Below are 25871 nucleotides of genomic sequence, written 5' to 3' on the forward strand. Positions count from 1 at the left end.
AATACACTATGCTGATGCAAAATGACCCCCCCCCCCCAAAAAAAAAAAGATGATTATCCACATTTTGTGTTCTTGTGCAATTCACTATTCTGTTGCCAATTGACCACCATCCCCAACCCACCCCTAAAAATTAAATGTTTTTACCCCCTCTCCCACTCTTTTTTTGGCAAAAAGTCTGAAACCTGACATTTCTTTTTGCATATTTTACAAGTTGTGTAAGGGAGGTAAATCAAATTATAGACAACATTGTATTTCAAATGTAATAAGATTACCTCCCTCACACTGCTTTTAAATTGCCCTAAATTGTCCATTAACCAGAAAGAAACTAGTTCCCCCCATTTTTGCCCCTAATTTCTAATTTGTATGAGGCATAACCCCAAAAAGTCAATCCTAACCTTTCCTTTGTGGTATTGAAACCTGTGGTATAATTACAGAAAGATTCACACACTATAACACAAGTTATAGTCTGGAAAAGATAAAAATGCTTATTTCGGCCCCTATTTCCTAAACTGTTAGCACCATAACCCCCAAAATGTATCCAAACTCCCGTTTAGTGGTATTTAACCTTCTGGTAAAAATTTATAGAGATCCATTCACTTAAACTAAAGTTTTTGTTCAGGAACTAAATGTGTCTATGGGTGACGAAGCAGACGACAACTAAACCTGATAGCATATGACACAAAAAAATGTTTGCAGTCGTATAAAAACATACTTGTAAATTATTTTTTTATTGGAATAATTTCAAACATATTTAAGTGTTATTGATGGCAAACATCACTGTAAGTTTTCTTTGATGTGTACTTTCTCTTTAAAACTTTTGAAACCCTTCTGCATTATTTAGGCTTTTAGTATTTGTAAATACACATCATAACTGCTCTGTAATCTATCTGCTCTTGATTAATCTGGATAAATCTTTGCTAAACAAAATTTTGCTAGACCGCAAAATTTGACACTTAGGATGGATTACCTAGGAAAGTCCTTATATTTTCAGCACTAGCTTTTCCAACAACAGCAGTCAATTCCTGAAAGAAGTAACAAGTATTGTATATGTGTCAATTTTTCAATTCATCACTTCTTGGATTCTTCTTTGATTTTGTATACATGTCTCCTTATTATTATTCATGTGAAGTTCAACTTCATTATATATATGTAGGACTGGGTGGTGTGATGGGTATGCTGAAGTGCCATGATTTGTATGCAGATGTGTAATGTTCTATTTAATACCTGATTGTTAGTTAAAAATCTACAGACTGGCAATTATTATGAGAAATAGATTTTTCATTAGAGACTGTTAGTATATTTCACATTCACTGTCCATGGCTGTCCTAAATTAGTCGCAAAATAAGTTAGAGATTGTCCTCTTAGATTTTCTAGAATTGGAAATAATTCTGTGTTAGCAGTTTATCTTAACATTGCTTTCTCATGAGTTCCTTGTTTACCGTTATAGTATAATGAATAGAGTCTGTCTGTTATCCTGCATATAATAGAAAATGACATGCCCAATTGTACGTAAAACAGCTGCAGAAGATAAACTATCCCCTACCCACCAATCCTTTCCGTTCCCCATAGCTTTAAAAATTTATAATCCCCATACCAACTTAAAACCTTGAAAACTTCTTTTAACATTCAAATCACGTTGACATCTACCAGTACATTGGCATGAAAAGCATAGCTAATGTAGTTTGTTTAGACCAGTGGACTTCAGTTTTACCACCATAGCACTTCAGTGTAGCTATCAGGAAAGGTACTGTCGCAATGACACCAATGCACTTCAGCATCAAACCATCAGCCATCTCATTTCAGAGTAGCATCCTGATTCAGAGTCCTTATAATTATATGGCCTTCCAAATATCGTTTCGATCCCTAACATTTATAATTGTTGAAATCTGGATATGGTATACAAATTTTTGAGGTATATCATCTTTTCTACAAGTTTATTGTTTTCTGATTGGCATAAAAATAATATTAAGGTCAAGGAACAGTAAATGGGCTATGTCGCAGATTTTGCTAAAAATTTGCATACAACCTTGTCTTGTTGAACTACAACTGAAAATCGAAAAAATAATGCATTTATCTCAATTATTATTTGAAATATTACTGATTGAATTCTTACAAAATGGGTGAACATTTGTATAGAAAGCACATGAAATCGGCGAAAACCCTTCTAAAATTTGTCTTAAAATCGCCAAATCTCTAATTCTACTCCATAGATTTTTCTTAAAAAACTATATGTTGTTGATACACAAATTTCCGTTATAATGATGCAAAATAAAGATAGGGTCACCGACTTCGTTTTTACGATATTCATCATTCAAAGTTGCGTTCTACGTGAAAAAATCCAACAAAACGTCGAAATAATCGTAACGTTATCGCGTTGCAGGCCGTAAAGCGTTGATTTTTGACGTTTTTCACTACCAACAAGGTAAAAAATTGATTGTTGGACAAAAAACGAAGTCGGTGACCCTATGATTATTTTATATCATTAAAACAGAAATTTATGTGTCAACAATATATAGTTTTTTAAGAAAAATCTATGGAGTAGAATTAGAGATTTGGCGATTTTAAGACAAATTTTAGAAGGTTTTTCGCCGATTTCATGTGCTTTCTATACAAATGTTCACCCATATTAAAAGAAATCAATCTGCATTTTTTCAGATAATAAAAGAGATAAATGTATTATTTTTTCGATTTTCAGTTGTAGTTCAACAAGCCAAGGTTGTATGCAAATTTTTAGCAAAATCTGCGACATAGCCCATTTACTGTTCCTTGACCTTAAGATCCATTTTGTTAAATCTGGTGGACAATTTATTTGGCAATCGCCATTGGCAGTCAGCAGGGTTTAAGAACTTCAATTGTTCAACCTGTTAGTCAAATGCATTTTTGTTTTGATAGACTTTTTTACTTTTTTGGTCTTTTGGAAATTGTTGTTTGTGCTGTTTTTACCAAGAAATTTGTTTTACATAAACTCATATAAAAATTGCAATTTTTATCAAACAAAATCATAGGTTTGAATGTTTGCTTTAAATAATTATATGTCTATCTCAAAATTTGCGTAGGTGACAAGGTAATAATATGACAATTGAAGTTATAGTTTGATATTATGATTGTGGTTGATTTTTCTAGAGTGCTTGGCATGAGGATAAACGATTGGTGCTGTAGTGTATCAAATCGAACATTGTTGGGTTCAATTTTCAGACCTAAATGTCAAATTCAAACATATGTCACTTAAAACTTTCAGAATTCTTTTTGGTTCAACGTAATACTTTGTTCATTTGTGCAGTTTTTATTCTTCATGATACAAATTTAAAGGTACAATCAAATGTGTGAATTATCTAGGTTTTTTTTTGTTAAAAATATATAATTTAGACAGTAACATGAGACTTGTTTAAATATATTGAACAAAATAAAAGAGCATTTGTTCAATTCTAAAGAAGAACTGGTGAAAATAATAATTATCAAATGAAAAAAATGGATGCAAGTGGTTCTTATATATTGGCACTCAGTATAAAGGTTTTAATTGATGTCGAGGTTTGTACAATTTCAATTCATTTTTGGGATTTATGTATTGCCACTGGTAGACGACTTACTAGTTTTTTCTTTCAAATATTCAACAATTTTCTTGAAATACTCACTTGAATAGATGCTTTACTTATAGCTTGAAGACCTGAAAATAAGATAAAAAGAATTTGTAATCAAATGTATAATGCATTAAGGAATAAGCAGGCACACTGACAATCCCTAAAGTTCAAGACTTGATACTGGTTTGAGTTTATTTCATGTACTTTTGACCTTGTTGCAGCTATACAAGTTTCAAGTCTTTGGATATGACCAGGAACCTCATACATTCATAATGAGCTGGATACCAGCATCCAAACAACAACAGTCCATCATCCATCCAACTCTCCTATATATTTTTTAAATAAGACAAATAAGTAACAACAATGCAATGCAACTTACCTGAAAAAAAAACCAAAAATGGTCTATGACTTACTAAATATAGTCCATGACAAACTTAATAAAATTGCATGCACTTGACAAAAGTCATTTGCCAAATATTATAAATTGCCATGGCTCGGTACTTATACATCCCATCAATGTGTTTGTATTATCTTTCACATTTGCTGGTGTGTTTTGTATATGCGACTTTTTGGGTTTCTTTGGTTCTTATAAAGTGACTCTGTACTTTTAAAGATCCTGTCATTATGTTATTGTTCTATTATGTGTCATTATGGTATTGTTCTATTATAAATTTTGATAATACTTGAATGACAAAAGACAAAATAATTTTAATCGTATAGTATGGATTCTTGGAAATTCTAAAGAACTTCTGGATAATTTTCAATCTCGGTCTGTTTCTGAAATTAATTCTAACATAACTTTTGATTTTTGAACACTGCATACCACCATTCCCCATGTGAAATTGTAATTGTTTTGAATATACATTGAACGACAAAATATCTTCCTATGTGATGTTTACATTTTCTGAAGCCAAACACGCGAAACAATGAATGTTTTTTTTATTTGATAGATGCTTTTTGTTCTTTTTTGTAACCATATTTTGACTATTTTACAGATTATGTCTGTTTTGTTCACGCATGGCTGTAAATAAAACGGAATTTGATGTGACTGTCATAAAAGTGAGAGGTTTAGCGCTATAAAATCAGGTTCAATTCACCATTTTCATTTTGAAAATGCCTGAACCAAGTCAGGAATATGACAGTTGGTATCCATTTGTTTGATGTGTTTGAGCTTTGATTTTGACATTTGATTAGGACTTATATCTTGAAATTGACTATGAGGGAAGGTTGAAAACAAAACTTTACGACACAAGAGATGATTTCAGCTTCCCAATTGTGACTTTTTCATCTTTAAAACTAGAGTTCCAAACGGTGAAGTTGTAATCATCCATACACAAATATTACAGACGCCATCCCGAGTTGGTTGACTGTTATTAGATCTGTTCCTTATGTCGTTATTACAATCCCCTTTCCTATTCCCGAATGTGACCTATCAAATTAGAATATTTACCGGCTTTGTACCATGAGCAACATGACAGGTGACAAGTGTGGAGAAGGATCTGCTTCCCCTTCTGGAGCACCTGAGATCACCCCTAGTTTTTGTTGGGGTTTGTGTTGTTTTTGTAATCCTATTTATGACATTTTGTTCATGCATCATTGTCAATATAATGGAAATTGCTGCTAGTGTCATACAAGTGAGAGGTTTAGCGCTATAAAATCAGGTTCAATTCACCGTTTTCATTTTGAAAATGCCTGTAAAGTCAGGAATATGACAGTTGTTGTCCATTCATTTGATGTGTTTTATCATTTGATTTTGCCATTTGATTGGGGACTTTCCTTTTTGAATTTTCTGTGGAGTTCAGTATTTTTGTGATTTTACTTTTTACTTATTTCTTAGAACAACCAATATTATTTGATGTAATGTACATCTTTAACTATAAAAAAATAAAAAAATCACATGTCCCCAAATTTCATTAAAATCTAATACTGGAAATTCAAGAACTGTATATTATTTTCATGGGTGCCAATTATTGTGGATTGAGGAAAAAATTCATTGATTTTATTGATGCATACATGCTTCATCTTTACCCATAAAAATTCAAAAAAATGTGTATCCAACAAATAATACCATGCCAATTTCTATTACATACTTCCAAACTTTTCCAATAACGTTCTAGATTTGACTTCTCCTAGTTTAGGTATAGATTTAACAGAAGCTAACAAAGCTTGATCTAAAGGTGATGATCTCTTCTTCTTTGTGAATGGATTGGTCTCCTTGTGTCCTTCAACATGGACCTGAAACATCCAAAAATTTGAAACTGAAAACTTTTGATCAAATCTTATTTCAAATGGCATAAAACATGTAAAAGAATAAAATTACTTACTACCAGTGTATTCATATTATTATTGTGGATTCATTCATTGTTATTCGTTGGATTGTTGTGGATTTCGTGGGCAAAGGTACACCACAAAATTATTGTTGTGGATTTCGTGGGCAAAGATACACCACAAAATTATTGTTGTGGATTTTGTGGGCAAAGGTACACCACAAAATTATTGTTGTGGATTTCGTGGGTAAAGGTACACCACACAAATTATAAATGGTCAACAAATAACAAATTTTCTATAGGCTTGTATGTAGACCTCAGCAAAACAACTTTAGAACTTAATCATCCACATCCATCATAATGACAACATTGCTGCAAGTTTTGTTAATCCAAAATCGATTTTACATATATCCATATAGGTAAATTTTTCCAAAATTAAGTTAAGAGGGAGTGGGGTGGGGGGTGGCGGTCAGTGAAAAAACTATGTGAATTCAGTTTATTATCCTACATCGAACTTTTGATGTCGTCCCTTGGTGTTGATGGATTAAGTATTATCACAAGTTTATCAGTAAAATTAAGTGTATTAAAATTTACATATTTTTGTATATAATATTTTAGAAAGATTTCTCTTTTATTTTTATTTATTTTACAGTTGAAGAAAAAATGAAATTCATCGTCTAAGATATTACATATTTTACATTTTCTTTCATTTCGTGGTATTTTTCCAGTTTCTATGAAGAGACAATGATGGCTTATTCTAAATTTGGTTAACATTTTTCTTATCTCTTTACCAGGGTGCGATAGGTAGTATTGCATTTGGTTATTTATATTAGATTTAAGAAATTTATATAGATATATTTTATTATTTTCATTTAAGTTATTTATTTTATCATCAATAAGAGTTTGATAATAGTTGATATAACTTTTTTTTAATTGGGGTTTTATCATTTTAGTCTGTTTTAAAGTTTCAGTTTCCTCAATAAGTTTAATGTCAATATTTATTTTTTGCAAAAGTATACCAAGAGTATGTTCCCTTGGTATCTAAACTTTTAGTTAATTTAAAGGCTTCATGAAGAAGGGTTTAGATTTTCATTATTTAATCTAGATAGGTACATCATAATTTGGGTTTTTATGAAAGTTTCTAATGGCAAAAGTCCTAGTTGATTTCTAGCATATTTCACTATTATATGTTAAAATAGGTTTGACCAAAGTTTCAAAAAGGTTGCAAGACACTCTCACAGGAACATGTCCAAAGCCTGATGAGTAAGAGCTAATAGCAAATAAAACTTTTCTTGCTTTTTTTGCAAGATCTGAACTACAACTGGTTAGACTGCCATTAGATGTTATAACACATCCAAGGTATTTATATTCATATACTTTTTCAAGGTATTTTCCTTTAAATTTCAAAAAGGGTTTATTTATTTTACTTGGGTTATTTTGTAGTATCATGGTTTTAGATTTTTTTGTATTAACTGTTAATTGCCATTTATCACAATACTCAGAGAGATTATTTAAACTATTTTGCAGACCGTTTTCGCTCTCTGATAATATGATTAAGTCATCTGCAAATAGAAGACTTCCTATGTCTGAATTTATAAGTTTTACAGGGGTACAGTTTGGCTTTTCAAATATCTGACTTAAGTCATTAATAAAAATATTAAATAAAGTGGAGCTTAAAGAATCTCCTTGTCTTACACCTTTATCTATAATAAAATGTTTAGACTCTGAGTTCTTATGTTTGAAAGAACCAAGAGTATGATTGAATTGTGCTTTAATAATGTTTAAGATGTGTTTACCAACTCCTAGTTTACACAATTTATACATTAGTCCTAGCCGCCAAAGAGAGTCGAAGGCTTTTTTAAAGTCTATGAAGCAAATATATATTTTATTTTTATTTTTATGAAGGTATTTATTTATAATAGATTTAAGAATAAATAAGCTATCAGAAGTTCTATGATTCTCTTCAAATCCAAATAGATATTAACTTGATAAACAATTTAATTGCATGTCAGACTTGCTTTAAATGCTTTGGTTTCAAAGTTATAAGTCAAAATCTACATTTCACCCCTATGTTCTATTTTTAGCCATGGCGGACATCTTGGTTGGTTGACTTAGTCACTGCACACATTTTTAAACTAGATACCCTAATAATGATTGTGGCTAAGTTTGATCAATTTGGCCCAGTAGTTTCAGAAGAGAAGATTTTTGTAGAAGATTACAAAAATTTACGAAAAATTGGTAAAAAATGAATATAAAGGGCAATAACTCCTTAAGGGGTCAACTGACCATTTTGAACATGTTGACCTATTTGTAGATCAGACTTTGCTGAACATAATGATGTTTACAATTCATCATTTTGTAATAATATTCAAAATAATAACCAAAAACTGTAAAATTTTCTTAAAATTACCAATTTAGTGGCAGCAAACCAACAACAGGTTCTCCGATTCATCTGAAAATTTCATGGCAGATAGATCTTGACCTGATTAACAATTTAACCCCAGTCAGATTTGCTTTAAATGCTTTGGTTTCAGAGATATAAGCCAAAATCTACATTCTACCCCTATGTTCTATTTTTAGGTGGCCATCTTGGTTGGTTGGCCGGGTCATTGGACACATTTTTTAAACTAGATACTCCAATGATGAATGTGGTCAAGTTTGGTTAAAATTTGACCAAGTAGTTTCAGAGGAGAAGATTTTTGTAAGAGATTACAAAAAATTGGTAAAAAATTACTATAAAGGGCAATAACTCATTAACTATGTTCTATTTTTAGCCATGGTGGCCATCTTGGTTGTTTGGCCGGGTCATCTGACACATTTTTTAACCTAAATACCCCAATGATGATTGTGGCCAAGTTTGATTAAATTTGATCCTGTAGTTTCAGAGGAGAAGATTTTTGTAAAAGTTATCAGATAACAACCGGGGATGAAGGACGAAAAGTGATAAGAAAGGCTCACTTGGCCCTTTGATAGAAGTTGGTAGCATAGCATTTTTATTCAAGAAAAAAATCCTTCATGCCATGCTCTATGCTCATTTTAACATAGGTAGGCACTATATTTGTTGATATCTTACACTTAGCACTAGAGTCAAATATAATGCCTTCTCATGTTAAAATGAGCATAGAGCATGACATTAAGGAATTATTTCGATTCTAATAGGACAGACACAACATTTTTGTAAATAGAAGCATACAAAATTACTGTTGGAATGTTTGATATTCCTGCTTCCTTCCCATGAATTGATCACAATCACATTTTCATATTTAATCATTTCAAAAACTAATAGCAGGGTAAATATATGATGTTTTAATAACAATATATATTATAAACTTTTATGTAAGCAGCTAAAATATGTATACTTAATACCAGTCAGATTTGCTCTTAATGCTTTGGTTCCAGAGATATAAGCCAAAATCTACATTTTACCCCTATGTTCTATTTTTAGGTGGCCATCTTTGTTGGTTGGCCCGGTCATCGGACACAATTTTTAAACTAGATACCCCCAATGATGATTGTGGTCAAGTTTGGTTAAAATTTGACCAAGTAGTTTCAGAGGAGAAGATTTTTGTAAAAGATTACAAAAAATTGGGTAAAAAATTACTATAAAGGGCAATAACTCATTAACTATGTTCTATTTTTAGCCATGGTGGCCATCTTGGTTGGTTAGCCGGGTCATCTGACACATTTTTTAAACTAAATACCCCAATGATGATTGTGGCCAAGTTTGGTTAAATTTGACCCTGTAGTTTCAGAGGAGAAGATTTTTGTAAATTTAACAGTTGACGACGGCGGATGACGGACGAAAAGTGATAAGAAAGGCTCACTTGGCCTTTGGTAGAAGTTGGAAGCATAGCATTTTTATACAATAAAAAAATCCTTCATGTCATGCTCTATGCTCATTTTAACATGGGTAGGCACTATATTTGTTGATATCTTACACTGAGCACTAGAGTCAAATATAATGCCTTCTCATGTTAAAATGAGCATAGAGCATGACATTTATAAGGAAATATTTCGATTCTAATAGGACAGACACAACATTTTTGTAAATCGAAGCATACAAAATTACCGTTGGAATGTTTGATATTCCTGCTTCATTCCCATGAATTGATCACAATCACATTTTCATATTTAATCATTTTAAAAACTAATAGCAGGGTAAATATATGATGTTTTAATAACAATATATATTATAAACTTTTATGAAAGCAGCTAAAATATGTATACTTTATTTGGATAAATATGAAAATAACAAGAATGCATACAGTGAGCTTGTGTGAATGTGTCAAACATACTTTTTGCTCATTAGAGCACGGCTCTTTGTTTACAAAGCGTAATAAGGACGTCATATTAGAATTAAAAGCAAGAAACCTTTCATGTTCAGCAAAGAAACACTTTTATTGTATCAAACTAACCATTTGAGCTAGAAATGTTCCTGCCTCTTTCTGTGAAGGGACTGGTATCAATGAAAATCCAAGTTCCATAACACAAAACTTCTGAAGGGAACAAAAATACTGGCTGCTTGTTCCAGTTCTTTCTCCTATCACAACAATAGGTATCTTGTTGGCCTGAAATAGTACAAAAAGGTGTATAACTACTAGTGAAATACTGGTTCTTAATTGTCTCTACAATCACAACAATAGGTATCATGTTTGTCTGAAATAGAACAAAAAGGTCTTACAACCAGAGAAATATTGGTTCTTAGTTGTCTTTACAATCACATCAGCAGAGTATCATGTTTGCTTGAAATAGTACAAAAAGGTCTTACAACAAGAGAATTACATGGGTTTCATATGGGACTAAGCATGATGTGGGATTGCTGATTTTTTGTAAGCATAACATATGAAAGCCCAAATATTGTGCCATGAAAAAGGGAAATAAGTCTAGCAGGACACAGGAAATTACAAAAATGAGAATTGCTTACATATAGTGTAAGCGAATAAGGGAATCTGACAGAAATAAAATCGGGATTCGGGATCAGAACCCCCAGTGAGACCCCCTAATATATTGACTGCTGTTGCCTATTTTTTTTATAATAAAATTATACATATATATCTCAAATGTTTACTGATACTTGTTCTCCTCTCTATCACTTCAATTTGTTAGCCTATAAAACCACAGATAAATAGACTATAAGCTTGTGTTATCTCCCCTGTAACAGTGTTCTGTCATAGAACAAAGTGTGGAATTCAACTGTCATGACTGTTTGTTATTGCACTGTTTGTTATCTATAGTCCTGTTCTAATCTTTGCTTTTCATTGGTAGGACTAGGTGAGATAGAATTGATATAGGATAACACTAAGAACCAGTATATTTCTCTGTGAGTTTGTAAACATGGAAATAATCAAAAATAAATTTCTAATTTGAAATAACAAATCAGAGAAATAAGATAAAATTGTGATCTTGAATATTTATTATAACTGACATAATTTGTAAATAAATTTTAATCAAATGCATTCATTTATTGATACCTTAAATAATCCCAATTTTGTATTAAAAATGATGCTATCCCACAATGCCTTCTTTTTATGTCCAATCAACTTAATTATTTTAATATGTCAAACCTTTCAAAATTAAAACAGAATCTCAAACTCAACTCTATCTTACTTTCAGTTGTCTAACTAATACAGCACATCTCTAAAAGACCAACAAATGCATACATTTTCAATTTTGCTGCCATTTTATTATGCCTACTGAGATGTGATGCTTCATTTTGATGGATTAAAGCGAAGTGTAGTATGAAAGATGTGACGTTTTAATAGAGATGACATAATACGTCACTGATAAAATCCAGGAAGCCTTTGACATTGAAGAATATGAAATATGTTTAAACAAGGAATATTTTCTTAAAGTACATAAAAATGTTAAATAGTTACAGTGCTAAAATTCTTTTTTTGGGGGTAATAAATATGGTAATCAAATAAAAGAAACCTATTCTAAGTCTATATTCATTGTTTGAACTTTAATAGAATTCTTCAATGCCAAAGCCTTCCTGTACTTTTTAATTGATGTATAATGTCATCTCTATTAAAATGTCAAATATTTCTTATTAAAGTGAACTCAAACTAATTTCTCCCTTTCATGCCTAGAAGTCACTCCAGTAAAAGAATGGTCATACAAACAAATTCAGGAACTGAAAATATATCATGGCACAAAAAGAATATTTATATGATTAATGGGAAGATATTACACAGTTGATGATATGAGACAGTGGTGTATGACACACAAACACCCACCATATACAAAATCTGTAGTACTCCTAAAAGGTTTTAAAATGGCAGTTTAGAACAAATATGTTTCAGGTTATGAACAGTTTTAAAGGGGGTCACAGGTCAAAGACAGAGGTCATCTTGCATGGTATGCCACATATTGTTAAGAAAAACTGCATCTATATGCCAATTACTTAAACTGCAATAAGATGTCTTATAATACATATTGTTAATTTGTAACTTTTTAGCATCATCAGGAAGATTAGTTGAGACCATGTCCAATGAAGTTATATTATCTATTTTCCACAAAAAGTGGTAAAAATATTCATATCAGGAGTTTTAGGACAATAACTGCATTAACGTCAACAGCTTCCTTGGACCAATAGACCAGGTGAGCTAAATCAACATTTCAGGGACCTGGACAAAATCCCAAACATAAAGCAGACATCCTGTAGATATAGCAAACACAATTATTTTTAATCCTTTGAGCAGTTTCAGAGAAAGATTTTTTAAAGAAAATGTACAGACAACAGACACAAAGTGGTTGCAATAGATCCCATGACCCTATAACTGTTGAGGTAACTTACCTTTCTAAGCTTTGCCAATCTTCTCCTATAACTGTTGAGGTAACTTACCTTTCTAAGCTTTGCCAATCTTCTATAACTGTTGAGGTAACTTACCTTTCTAAGCTTTGCCAATCTTCTCCTATAACTGTTGAGGTAACTTACCTTTCTAAGCTTTGCCAATCTTCTCCTATAACTGTTGAAGTAACTTACCTTTCTAAGCTTTGCCAATCTTCTCCTATAACTTTTGAGGTAACTTACCTTTCTAAGCTTTGCCAATCTTCTCCTATAACTGTTGAAGTAACTTACCTTTCTAAGCTTTGCCAATCTTCTTCTATAACTTTTGAAGTAACTTACCTTTCTAAGCTTTGCCAATCTTCTCCTATAACTGTTTGTGACAAGTTCAGCTTCTGTGATGTACACAACTCCTGTATTTGATGATGGGTAAAAATCTATCAAACCTAAGTTGTCGTCATACAAAACTTGAATACTGCCTGTAATGAGATGGTACATGTAAACTTTATAGTTTGTTCTTATGTTGTACTGTTATACCACTGTCCCAGGTTAGGGGAGGGTTGGGATCCCGCTAACATGTTTAACCCTGCCACATTATTTATGTATGTGCCTGTCCCAAGTCAGGAGCCTGTAATTCGTGTTACATATTTGTTTTTCGTTCATTTTTTTTTACATAAATAAGGCTGTTAGTTTTCTCGTTTGAATTGTTTTACATTGTCTTATCGGGGCCTTTTATAGCTGACTATGTCGTACGGGCTTTGTTCATTGTTGAAGGCTGTACGGTGACCTATAGTTGTTAATGTTTGTGTCATTTTGGTCTTTTGTGGATAGATGTCTCATTGGCAATCATACCACATCTTCTTTTTATATTTGATAAATAAGTGTACCGGTAGATCAAACATGTACTGTGGATTCATTGTTATTTGTGGGATACCAATTTTCGTGGATTTCTTTGGTACAGGCAAACCACGAAAATAAATGTTCAAAGAATAACAAATTTGCTATAGGTGTGTATGCAGCCATGAGCAAAACCTTGAAATTTAATATCCACAAACAAGTTTCCCTTAATCCACGAAAAATTGACACCCACCAAAATAAATGAATCCACAGTATTGAGTAATGGCAGAAGTGGTTTTATTTCAATATGAAAGAATCAAAACTTGAGGATCTATGAGTTAGTGTTGCTCACCAGGATATATTTGTAACATTTACAATGGTCACTATGCAATATTGTTACAGGCGGGTGAGTAGGGGTCGAGTGTACTTTTAATTCCGTATGATTGCTTATTGATAGTGTTCCGTTACTTTGTCTTGTTTTGAGTGTAGTTTGTTGACTCCAGCATAATCATATATAAATGAAGAATCAAGCGTAAAAGAATGACTTTTATTCTTGTCCAGTAGGCATGTACATATGTATATCTCATTAAATAACGCATGCAAATATCAGCAATAACATAGTATAACCATAAATTGTAATAGTAAGATGCTGGCCTTCCTAACCCCAGATATAACTTATAAATACAGATTTACAGGACTTTATCCTATCAATACAATAATGAGAGAATGAAATATACGTATTTCATTAAACTACGATATAAGAAAGTTGTCAACGTGGTGGGACATCGTATCTTTACATCTTTAATAATTTGTGTAATTTGCCAAAAACTGCTATTAGAAATTGTAAACATTGAACTGGTTCCGCATCTTGTCTAAATATGAAGCCACTTCCTGTTGAAGACCTGCTTAAGCTTATTTATAAAAGCGATATTTGGTTCCTAGACGTCCTTATGTGAGCTTTTAGTTAAATATTCCAAAAGATGTAAAAAGATAAATAAAGGCTTGAAATGCTATCGCATAGCTTAAGGTGAAATAGCTGTATATCGAAATGCATCCTGTACCTAAATAGCTTGCTTGACTTTAAGGGTTTGATAGCCAGATACGATATGCCAAAGTACTAGTGCGACGCCGTATTTATACTTGACGGTGAAATACATCCGCGACTCACAGAACTGAAAATCTACTATAACTTTGAAATACTAAGGAAAACTCTGGCTCATGTCCCAAAATGTCGTTATAAATACATAAAATTGCGAAAGTTTGCCTTTAATTCCAATAAATAAGTGATGTAATAAATATAAACCTGAAAATTCCATACTCGTAGCCTTATCACCTACGTTACTACAAATGTATATGACGTCATTGAAATCACAAAATAGTTCCTTAACTGCGCTACACAAAAACTTAACGTAATTATTTCCTATTATTAAATATCCTACACAGTAAAAGGAAGGCCAGCAAGTAATTTAATCATATCTTAATAATAATTTTATGTATTATTATAACTTTATAAAGAAGTACCGTTACCCTAAAGTGACCATTCGTTGGAATGGCAACTTCCAATATACGTAAACAAGCACTCGCCACGATAGAATTTAAGGGAAAGCTACCCAAAAGATGTGTCAAATAACACTGAGACTGAATGAATAGGTAACGACAAACATGTTTTATAAACCCATTATCCCCTGAAAGTGTGAATTTAGTGTAGACCCGTGAAAATCGTGATTGAAGTGCCTGTTCACTGACAGTTGAATTTTACCGCTATGTCAACTTGATAAGTTGATAGACGTTATGTTAAATGTTATGTTATCTGATAAAATTGGTACTTTTTATAAAAATATGCAATTTGATCTCCCCAAATTGAGTTTGCCAAAGTTGTCTTAGTGTATGAAAATCATCTAAGACCATTATTTTTCAGGTTTTCAGATATTGATCCCAATAAAATTTAGAAATATAAAATGTGTTGTTTCTTTGAGATTATTATCAATACCCATTTATAACAATATTGTAGTCTAGTATCAACAACCTAGACCAAAAACTGTAACCTGAAGTCGGACGAATGGACAAAGAAATAGACAAACAGACGGACGGACGCACAGACCAGAAAACATACATGTAATGCCCCTCTACTATTGTAGGCGGGGCATATAAAAATAAGGAAAGTCATATGAAGTGAATTGTCACTATAACTAGAACTGCTTTAAAAAGACAACATTGCAATATTGATTTATTTGAAGATGTTGCCTAATTGATAATTTTTGCTATTCATTGAAAGTTAATACAAATGTTTCTTTTTTACATATAGTTTTCAAAATAATTACCAATAATGCAAATAATTGATCAAGACATCACAAACTGTTTACATTCAGCATGTTCATTAAAAGAATTTAAAAAATATTGTTGAAAGTGAAAGTAGTGATTTGGCTAAAATGAAAGTACGGTAGAAATTAGCCTTTGTCATTTATTCAAAATTCAAATACTACCATTGGCATTTTAATAGGGTTCTCAAAAGAAAAAAAGCACTGGTGGATTGTCCTGGGACTAGTCCAAGATTACTCTGACCTCCAACAGCTGTTTTGCCAGACAAGCTGGGGCCGTTAACGTTGGAGTCAGAGTAATCTCAGACTATCCTGGGACAAGTGTATTCTATTATAATAATAATGGTCTATAAGCAGTTAAAATTCATTTCATGTTTGAAACAGTGCATTTTTTTAATTCAACTTGACTCTAACCAAAAAAAATCATTGTGGCCAAGTGTTCTGAGGCCTACCGTTTGAAATTATGCACTAAAAATTAATGTCATACTTTGCAAAGTTGTTGATAAATCTGAATTTTTCCATTTCGGAACAACTATTAAATGACCAATCGGAACATTAATGCCACTTTTGATTGAAGTTTGTGTTAAATGGGACATTCAATTTGTCATTAAAATGTGTGTTTGCTCCGTTTGCTTCTGTACTTTCAAGTTTGCCGGAAAAATTGGGGAAAATAAATAAGGGGGAAGGAAACTAAGAGTAACATGCTGGGTCCGCAGATTTGCTTAACTCGGCCCAAAGATAAAACTCGTACCAGATCTTCTCCTAACTGCGTCTACTCCTACTTCTTCCATACAGTGACCACCTTTAAACAATTATAATTCACAGGTGAATAACTTACAACAAGACATAGATGTATACAGATGTACAGATTTTTCTCTGGTGTTATATAGCTCGCATTCTCCACCCATTCCAGTTTTTTCCCATGGGGAAATTTTGTATCATTGCAATTCTTCCCCCGCGGAAATTTGGCAATACGTATACGCATATTGTCACTTTAACGGACCAATCTGTCTTCCATAGAATAGATTTCACTATATTTATATCAGTCTAAAAATTAAACCCAACAGAGTTATAATTAAATTTTTATTTTAATGTCGACATGGTCACCAGCCTGTCTATGTGTCCACTCGTCTGTCTGTATTTTCCCCAGTCTTTCCTAAAAGTCCTCTAGTTTGTTTACATTCTCAACAGGATATGTGTTCCGTGTCAAATCAGTCACTACATGTTTACCAGTCTGTCTATTTCCACTAGTCTGTCTACATTTTCATCGGTCTGTCTATGTGTCTCACTTGTCTGTTTACATGTTCAGCAGTCTGACTTCATATTCACCGGTCTGTCTTTGTCTACTATTATGTCTACAGGTCCACCCGTTTAGACCCGCATAGAGCCTATAATTCAACATCAACCACAAAGTTCATACAATATCCACACAAACAACACATCCAATATAAGATACATAGATATAAGAAGATGTGGTATGAGTGCCAATGAGAAAACCCTCCATCCAAATAACAATTTATAAAAGTAAAATTGAGAATGGAAATGGGGAATGTGTCAAAGAGACAACAACCCGACCAAATAAAAACCACAGCAGAAGGTCACCAACAGGTCTTCAATGTAGCGAGAAATTCCCGCACCCGGAGGCGTCCTTCCATACCCAACTATATCAGTCCTATTCAGGACCGATAACTCTGTCGATAGATATCATAGGGTATACAATAGTGTTAAAACCAGATCAATCGTATCATATACGTCTCTGCTGGAATGTATACAATAACTCTTTTTTTTACACAATTTAAACTTTATATCGATTCATTGCCTGGATTTAGCTTTAAATATTGAATTAAAAAATAAATAACAAAAAAATCATATTCAATGATCGAAATTAATTTAAATTAAAATTTAAATCAGAATATTTCTTTGAAATAATCATAGAAACATAAAAATATTTGAACGACTTTTAAGCAAAAAATATTTTTTAACTGAAATTTTCATAATATTAACATAGTTTATTATGAACCATACTTCTTCTGATTTGACACGGGAAGGAGAAGATATTTATTTGTACATTTATGAAAACTTTTGTATATCACAAAATTTAAACTCTGGTAAAACATGTATACACACTGACAGGATGTTGAATGTCACCTGGTTGCTTTTGGTTTGCACGTCTACCTGACAATATATTATGATGTAACATTTAACCCAAGTTACAATTCACCTGTTCGGTCAAGGAATGTAAAGGTATAGAATATTTATCTACATTGTATTATAATTGGACATCGTGTTTTTTTTCTCTTAGGATGAAAATATATTTTTTTGTTCTAAAAGGAATGTATAATATATTTCTTAAGAAAAATAAAATATACAGAAAACTTAAAAAACATTTTTTTTTTTTATTATAGATATTGGAAACTATTTTCTGGTAATAGTATCTCCTAGATGAATATCTGTCAAAACAAATGTTCCCGTGTCACACTTAAATTATTTTTTTTATTAAGAAATTTTGAAATCAATGATATCGAAATATCACTAAAGGAAAATAACAGAAACATCAGAGATTCTTTATGAAAAATTAGATATAATCTAGGAAAGTCTTACTTTAGAAATCATTGATTTGATACAATATTTCCATATGATACATCAGCCGCCATTTTGAAAAATCTCGGAAAATTCCCTTTTTTAAGTCGATGTTTGACCGAATTTGCCCTGAAATTAAACTGTTTTAAGTAGTATTTTTCGCCAGCTATATGTTTGAATATACTTGATCGATTTGCAAAGTTTGTGTTTTATTTACAGAATTTCTTTATTTGTTGTAAAAGTAGACATGGGTATCGGTAATTTAGCATTGAGTCAACGGAGAAATGACGAGAAAAAGTGCATGTTTTACGATGTCGATTTGACCGAATTTAATCAAAAATTAAACTGTTAGGACCAACATTGTTTGATAGAAATATGTTTGAATATCAAGGATTAATTTGCAAAAGTAAGAAAACGGATCAGGTTTATGAGAAAATTAAACTTTATTGAAGCGTATATGCATTTTATATAGGAATATATAATACAAAATGGCGGCTATAATACGTCACAAAAGTCACGTGATGTCTAACTTAGTTGGATATGAGCTGGCCCCTAAACAAATATATACTAGTTCAGTGATAATGAACGCCATACTAATTTCCAAATTGTACACAAGAAACTGATATAAAAATAATACAAGACTAACAAAGGCCAGAGGCTCCTGACTTGGGACAGGCCCAAAAATGCGGCGGGGTTAAACATGTTTGTGAGATCTCAACCCTCCCCCTATACCTCTAACCAATGTAGAAAAATAAACGCATGACAATACGCACATTAAAATTATTAAACCATTATAGGTCAATGTACGGCCTTCAAAACGGAGCCTTGACTCGCACCGAACAACAAGCTATAAAGGGCCCCAAAATTACTAATGTAAAACCATTCAAATGGAAAATTCAACGGTCTGATCTATAAAAAAAAAAGAAGAGAGAAACGAGAAACATGTATATTATTTATAATAATTAAATATAATTTAGAACATATATGGAAATATGTAGATGATGGGGGAGAGAGCCCGTACAAAGAGGAATAATTCTATTTGTTTATCTTAACATATGTCTCTTTTTCTGTCTGATCTGGAAATGTTTATTTAGGTAGTACCGTACAAACTAAAATCTGTATTAAAAACCAAATCTTCATTTGTCATTATCCAGATAAAGAGATTTTCTTAACTTATGTTACTCTTTGGAAACTTTTGAAATAAATTTTGTAGGAATTCTTATCTGATCTTATCTTATCCAATTAAGTCTCGAGCTCCTACCTTTATTCTGCAAATCAAAGAATTCAACTTTATTTATAATTAATATAGAACAATGCTGTTGATTAAAACTACTCCAATATAGGCTCTTTTGTTTTCCAAATAACTAATATTACCAATAATTGATAGGTTCCTGGTCGACGGGTTCAAACAGAAAGATTTTGAAAGCAGAGAAAACTGTGCATCTTATAATAGGCATGACTTTATCCTGAGATTACTATAATACTGTATTATAGTAATCTCAGCTTTATCAGATGACAAAACCAAAACTAAAATAAGGCATACGCATATCACCGCGATATCACGGGTGTGTTCTAGTATTTATATAAAACTACGTTACAGTATTGGCAGTTTTATACTTTTTACAATGGCTCTGCAAAACCAATAATCAGTACAAAGAAAGATAACTCTGTTCATCTTAGATGACAATACCAAATATTTCTTACTGCAAAACTGTAGTTTTCCATCATGCATGTTCAATTATATATGAGTACTAAATTATGAACAAAGAATGTAAATTGTGATAACTCATCATAAATTATACATTTATGATATGAAACATCATTTTAAGTTCTACCGAATATTCTAATGCTAGTAATCTTATTCAAAACAACATTTGTATGTGTACATATAAAACAAAACGTACAGCAACATGCTTAAATATATGCCACAGCCGATTTAAAGACATAAGATAAGCACAAAGATAGCACATATAAACAGAATACAAAACATACCATGTATGACGTACAAAGTTTCTGTATGCACAAACTAAGGGACCTATAAATGGTACTACATAATGTACAGTATGGTTCAATATCTGAAATCGAAACATAATATTAAATGTTGTTGTAAATAATAGTTGTAACTACAAATTCAAATTCAAATTCAAAGCTGTATTGCCATAAAACTACATATTTATAAGTATGTGACACAACATAACAAAATGAAAATAAAAAATAACAACAAGATGATTAATATACACAATAAAAGTAGATATTTTAAGAGTCCCCTGTCCTCAGTTCAATAGACTGTTATAAAAAGGATCCTAGGTTATTTACCTGAATGTGTGAAATTGGGTTGAGTATATATGTTATTTTATCTGGATATTCTCATTTATCAAAAAATAAAAAAAAACTTTTCTATTATTATGGTTTCTATTACAATATAAAAAGAAATGAATTTCATCTTCAATTTGTTTACAGTTTTTGCATAATCTTTCTTCTCTTGGTATTTTAAGGTATCTTCCCTTTTCTATTAATAAATTATAATCACTTAATCTAAATTTTGTTATCAGTTTTCTGAATTCAAGTTTTGAGCAAGTTAAATATTTTTCTTCTGTATTATTTATTTTTACATGTTTATAAATAGTGAGTTTGCTGTTATCCTTTATATCTGATTTTCATAAAAATGCTTCAATTTTAATTTTATTTGTTCTTTTATATTTTTAGTTATCTTTTGTGAGGAATATGTTTTGTCCAAATCCATATCAGTTTCTTCTACTAAACATCTACTTTTGCATAGGTACTATTTCTGTACTAAAAATATGATGTACTGGAAATTTACTTTTAATATTTAATACTATTTCTTAACTTTAAAATTATCGTAATATTTAGGTACTTGCATTTAACAGTACTTGTTTTGTACTAAATATTTTGGTACAGAAAATAATACAATATTCCATGTTTGAAAATCATAATTTTAAGAGATTTGAAATAGAAAAACTTTCAAAATGCTGTAAATGTAACGGTTAGTAACCAAAAATCTGTAGTACCTAAATTTCAATTACAAATTAAAAAAAGGTACTGTAAAATACAGGTACCTAAATATTACAATAATTTTAAAGTAACAAAATAGTACTGAATATTAAAAGTAAATTTCCAGTACTACATATATTTTTAGTACAGAAATAGTACCTATGCAAAAGTAGCTGTGTTTATGCTTTACATATGAAAATCAAAAATAAATTCCTGCCGAGTCCAAGTTTTGAGATAGAATAAAGGATTGTAATTACAAAAATGTCATAACATACAAAATATTATTTTTGATATAAACATGCACTTTGGGTGGGGATGTGGGTGGCGCTACTGGTTGAAGTTTGAAAAAGACAGAACAGGAGTTTTGAGAAAAAAAGGCAAGATGACAATTTATGTCTGAATAGATAAAAAATTTAAAAAGGTATGACCGAATTGTGAAAAAAGATAGGACAGAAATTACAACGTAAAAAAGTGCGAGACAATTGCTTCTCTTCAATATAAAAACTGTTTACAATTTTGGAAAACTTGAGTAGACATGATTTTTATCAGTTTCTGTGTTTACCATTTAATTTTGAAAACTTTAATAGATTTGACTTCTCGAAGCTAAATTGATCACCAAGACAAAATCTACAAAATGATAAAGAAAACAATATTTACAAAAATTTCAACACTGTCAAAATTGTAAACTCCTATCATATATGAATCATCAGATGCTTTACCTGGCGTTTGTGTCATTGTTTGTATACCGCAACGTAGGCAATGGAGGCATTAACTACTACATCCTTGACCGTTTGATTATCCCCACCCTCTTTCGTAGTTACGAATTATCTTTATATTTGCCTGTTACTGCAGTCACTTGTCTCTCCCCCTCCCCAAGAGAATTGTGCATGCATGTGTAACCTAAAAATGAATACGAAAATGAAAAAAATCGCATACAAATATCACTTAAAAAGTCAAGTCTTGTTTTTAACAACCAGCTTTATATTCCCTATTAATAGCTTGCACATGTAAAGTTTGTATCTTACAGAAAGAGATTTTGCAAATAAATGATAAAAAATAGTATCAAAATGTTTTTTTACCTTCCCGATAGAGTTTGCCCTTTACTTAACGCTATTCTAAGCGCAATAAAATATTTTCTTTTCCGTAGAATCAATTATAATACTGCTACCTAAAGGGAGATGATAGAAACTTGTCAAAGCACATATAATCATCAATTGTCAATAAAATACTTTGATGTTTTGTTTGAAATACAATTAAGGACATTTTCGTATGTTAATGATTTGTTTGGAAGTAAAGAAAACACTGAATTATCTCAATGATTTGAAATAATCATGGAAGTAATATCGAGTCAATATATAAATCCTTCCATGACTAACTGATCACAAAGATAGAATAATGCCGACGAAAACTCTGTTCCGTTGTTAGTTTCTTTGGTCCAACCATTTCCAGGATATATTTAAAGTATAAAAAGAAGATGTGGTACGATGCCAATGAGAAAACTCTCCACAAGAGACCAAAATGACACAGAAATTAACAACTTTAGGTGATCGTACCCGTGGCCATTAACAATGAACAAAGCCCATACTGCATAGTCAGCTATAAAAGGACCCGAAATGAAAATGTAAAACAATTTAAACGAGAAAACTTACGGTATAAGACAGGTTTTGTATATTACCATTTGCTGTTTCCTTTACCTATGGTTTTATGAACGAATTTGGAACACAGCTAGATGTTGTTAGAAGGTTTTTTTCTGAATGTATATCTTCTTCTATGATAATTCTGGAATTGTCACAACATTTTTAATCTAATTTTTCACAAGGACCACCCCAAGGGTGACTGGGGTATAGAAACATGGTCACTTGGTCTTCTCCAGACCGGCAGTAAAACGCTTGCCGAAGTGGGGCGTCCGTTTGGCTATGCGGGATTTATCAAGTTCGCAGTCACGTCCGGTCAAAAGGGGGACGTTAAAACTCTTTGAGGGGTCCATAGGTGGCCTGTTGCAAGGCAAAATTGCTGTCCCTATCCAACATATCCTCACTAGTTTTCCAGTGGCAGTCCAAATTTCCCCGACCATCATCCTAGATGGCCTCTATTACAACAACCTTCATATTGTTTTTATTGTTAACTTGTTCTCGTCCTGAATATGCATGACATATTTGTTACTGAACGTTAAGCAACCAACAATCAATCAATCACAAGGACCTATCATGACGTATCACTGGTATACCACCATGATATGTTCTCTATGACATGTTTTCAAACTGTTTATTTTGATACAAAATTACTGGAATACTTCATTTATAAAGTTAACCTTTTCCTGAGACATAAACAACATGTTACGATATCATTCGATTTTTTTTAGTTTATCTACGAAAGGACGAGAAATGAAATACTCTGATCAACATTATTGGAAGTATCAACAATCTTTCTCTGTCAGCAAACCTCTATAACTATATTACCACCAGCACAGTAAATCTTTATCGACAAATCTGTGAAATCTTTCTTGTTATAAATGTTATACAAGAGAAGAACACAAGAAACAATTATCAATCATTAATTATTCAAATTGAATAGATTTTAGTTTGGTGGCTGCAATACTAATTTCCAATTATTTCATTTGGTATGTTTAAGAAATCTACACAACTGAATTTTCTAAGAGCTCTATATCTGATTTTAGTCTGTGATAAACAGGTATCAAAGTAAAATGTCTTTGAATAACTGAAATCGACCTATAACATCCATGAGCTACCAATAATAGCATATGAAAATATGAGCGAATCATCAAATGACTCCACGTAAAACATCAGTTAATAACCAAGAATATCGAAGTCAATCGACTGTCAACCATCTTTATTTTTTTTTATAGCAACATGGAACACAACCATGAAAACCTCTATGTAAAATTCAGAAACAATATTAATTAATATTCAGACTATCAAAAATATGTCATTATGTGTTTATGATCTTTGATATAAAGCAAGAGATATCCATGTCATAATCTACTGAAAAATGTCGTGCAAACACTTTTAGTTTTAAAGAAAAAGATACCTATAACTGCGATGGCGTTAAATATATATACTATATCCTATTAAACGGATATTAAACAAGTACAAAAACCCGTGCTTATGGAAAACACTATTCCAAGAAGTTATCGAAATGAGGAAATAAGAGAAAAAATAAGACGTGGGGGCTATCATCATAGACAACAACTGTCCAAGAGAAAAAATCTCATTGAAAAAGGTAGGAAGATCAGATGAGGCCATATCCTGGTTGATAAAAATAACCCACCCTTACATAATTGATACAAATGCCTGCTGATATTAAGTGAAAAACCTTTGTACTTCAAATCCAATAACATGACAATCTGTCTTAGCTTTCACGTGTATTTACAGATAATGACAATTAAAGGTTTGCTGGTGACGTTTGTCTTCTCAAGACATACATGTATTGACATAAAGACCTGTCTGATTGTCTTGGCCTGTAAGTTGCTTCTTTGAAAACCTTTAAAAGAAATTAAAGCAGTTTTTTTTATATCAAATCCTCCTCCCAACTGACATCTAATATCTATATATAAAAATCTATAAAACTAACCATATTCGTATAGTATCAAAATATTTAAGTGAGCATCTACATAGTAAATTATAATGTCACTTCCTCACCTCAGCTTAAGGCCTCCTCTGAACTTTTGAAGGTCCCCACCTTGTATTGGTTACTATAAACTATAAAATACACAAAATCCGTATACAATATGGTTACTTAACTATATAAACTACACAAAATCCATACAAACTATGGTTACTAAACTATAAACTACACAAAATCCCTATAAAATATGGTTACTAAACCATAAACTACACAAAATTCCTATACAATATGGTAAGTAAACTATAAACTACACAAAATCCCTATACAATATGGTTACTTAACTATATAAACTACACAAAATCCATACAAACTATGGTTACTAAACTATAAACTACACAAAATCCCTATAAAATATGGTTACTAAATTATAAACTACACAAAATACCTATAAAATATGGTTACTAAACCATAAACTACCCAAATTTCTATACAATATGGTTAGTAAACTATAAAATACACAAAATCCCTATACAATATGGTTACTTAACTATAAACTACACAAAATCCCTATAAAATATCGTTACTAAACTATAAACTATACAAAATCCCTATAAAATATCGTTTCATATCCCTATAAAATATCGTTTCATATCGGCCTCCAGTAATTGTTCTTCTATTAGACTTTCAGTGCTTTTAACGAATTTATTTCTGATTGTTTCGAGATTTCTTAAATGAACAATATAATGCAGAAGATGTAGAATGATTGCTATAAGACAACCCTTCACAAGAGACCAAATGACACAAAAATTAACAACTATAGGTCACCTTCAACAATGCGCAAATGCCATACCGCATAATCAGCTATAAAAGCTATCTATGTTGTGATGGTATATACTAAAAGGAGAAT

General features: G+C 31.6%; 1 protein-coding gene across 1 annotated transcript; it reads right to left on the minus strand.

Annotated features, from left to right (window-relative positions):
* Positions 1-712: 712 nt before the first annotated feature.
* Positions 713-16464, minus strand: LOC134724936 (Fanconi anemia core complex-associated protein 24-like). Its single transcript, XM_063588322.1, has 6 exons — positions 16275-16464; positions 12975-13111; positions 10261-10413; positions 5669-5813; positions 3633-3664; positions 713-1022 (listed from the first exon to the last, which is right to left on the minus strand). The coding sequence occupies exons 1-6, from the start codon at positions 16381-16383 to the stop codon at positions 954-956; spliced, it is 645 nt and encodes a 214-aa protein (XP_063444392.1). The 5' UTR covers positions 16384-16464; the 3' UTR covers positions 713-953.
* Between the last annotated feature and the right edge of the window lie 9407 nt (positions 16465-25871).

Source organism: Mytilus trossulus, chromosome 7 (assembly GCF_036588685.1).
Source record: "Mytilus trossulus isolate FHL-02 chromosome 7, PNRI_Mtr1.1.1.hap1, whole genome shotgun sequence".
NCBI classification, from domain to species: domain Eukaryota; kingdom Metazoa; phylum Mollusca; class Bivalvia; order Mytilida; family Mytilidae; genus Mytilus; species Mytilus trossulus.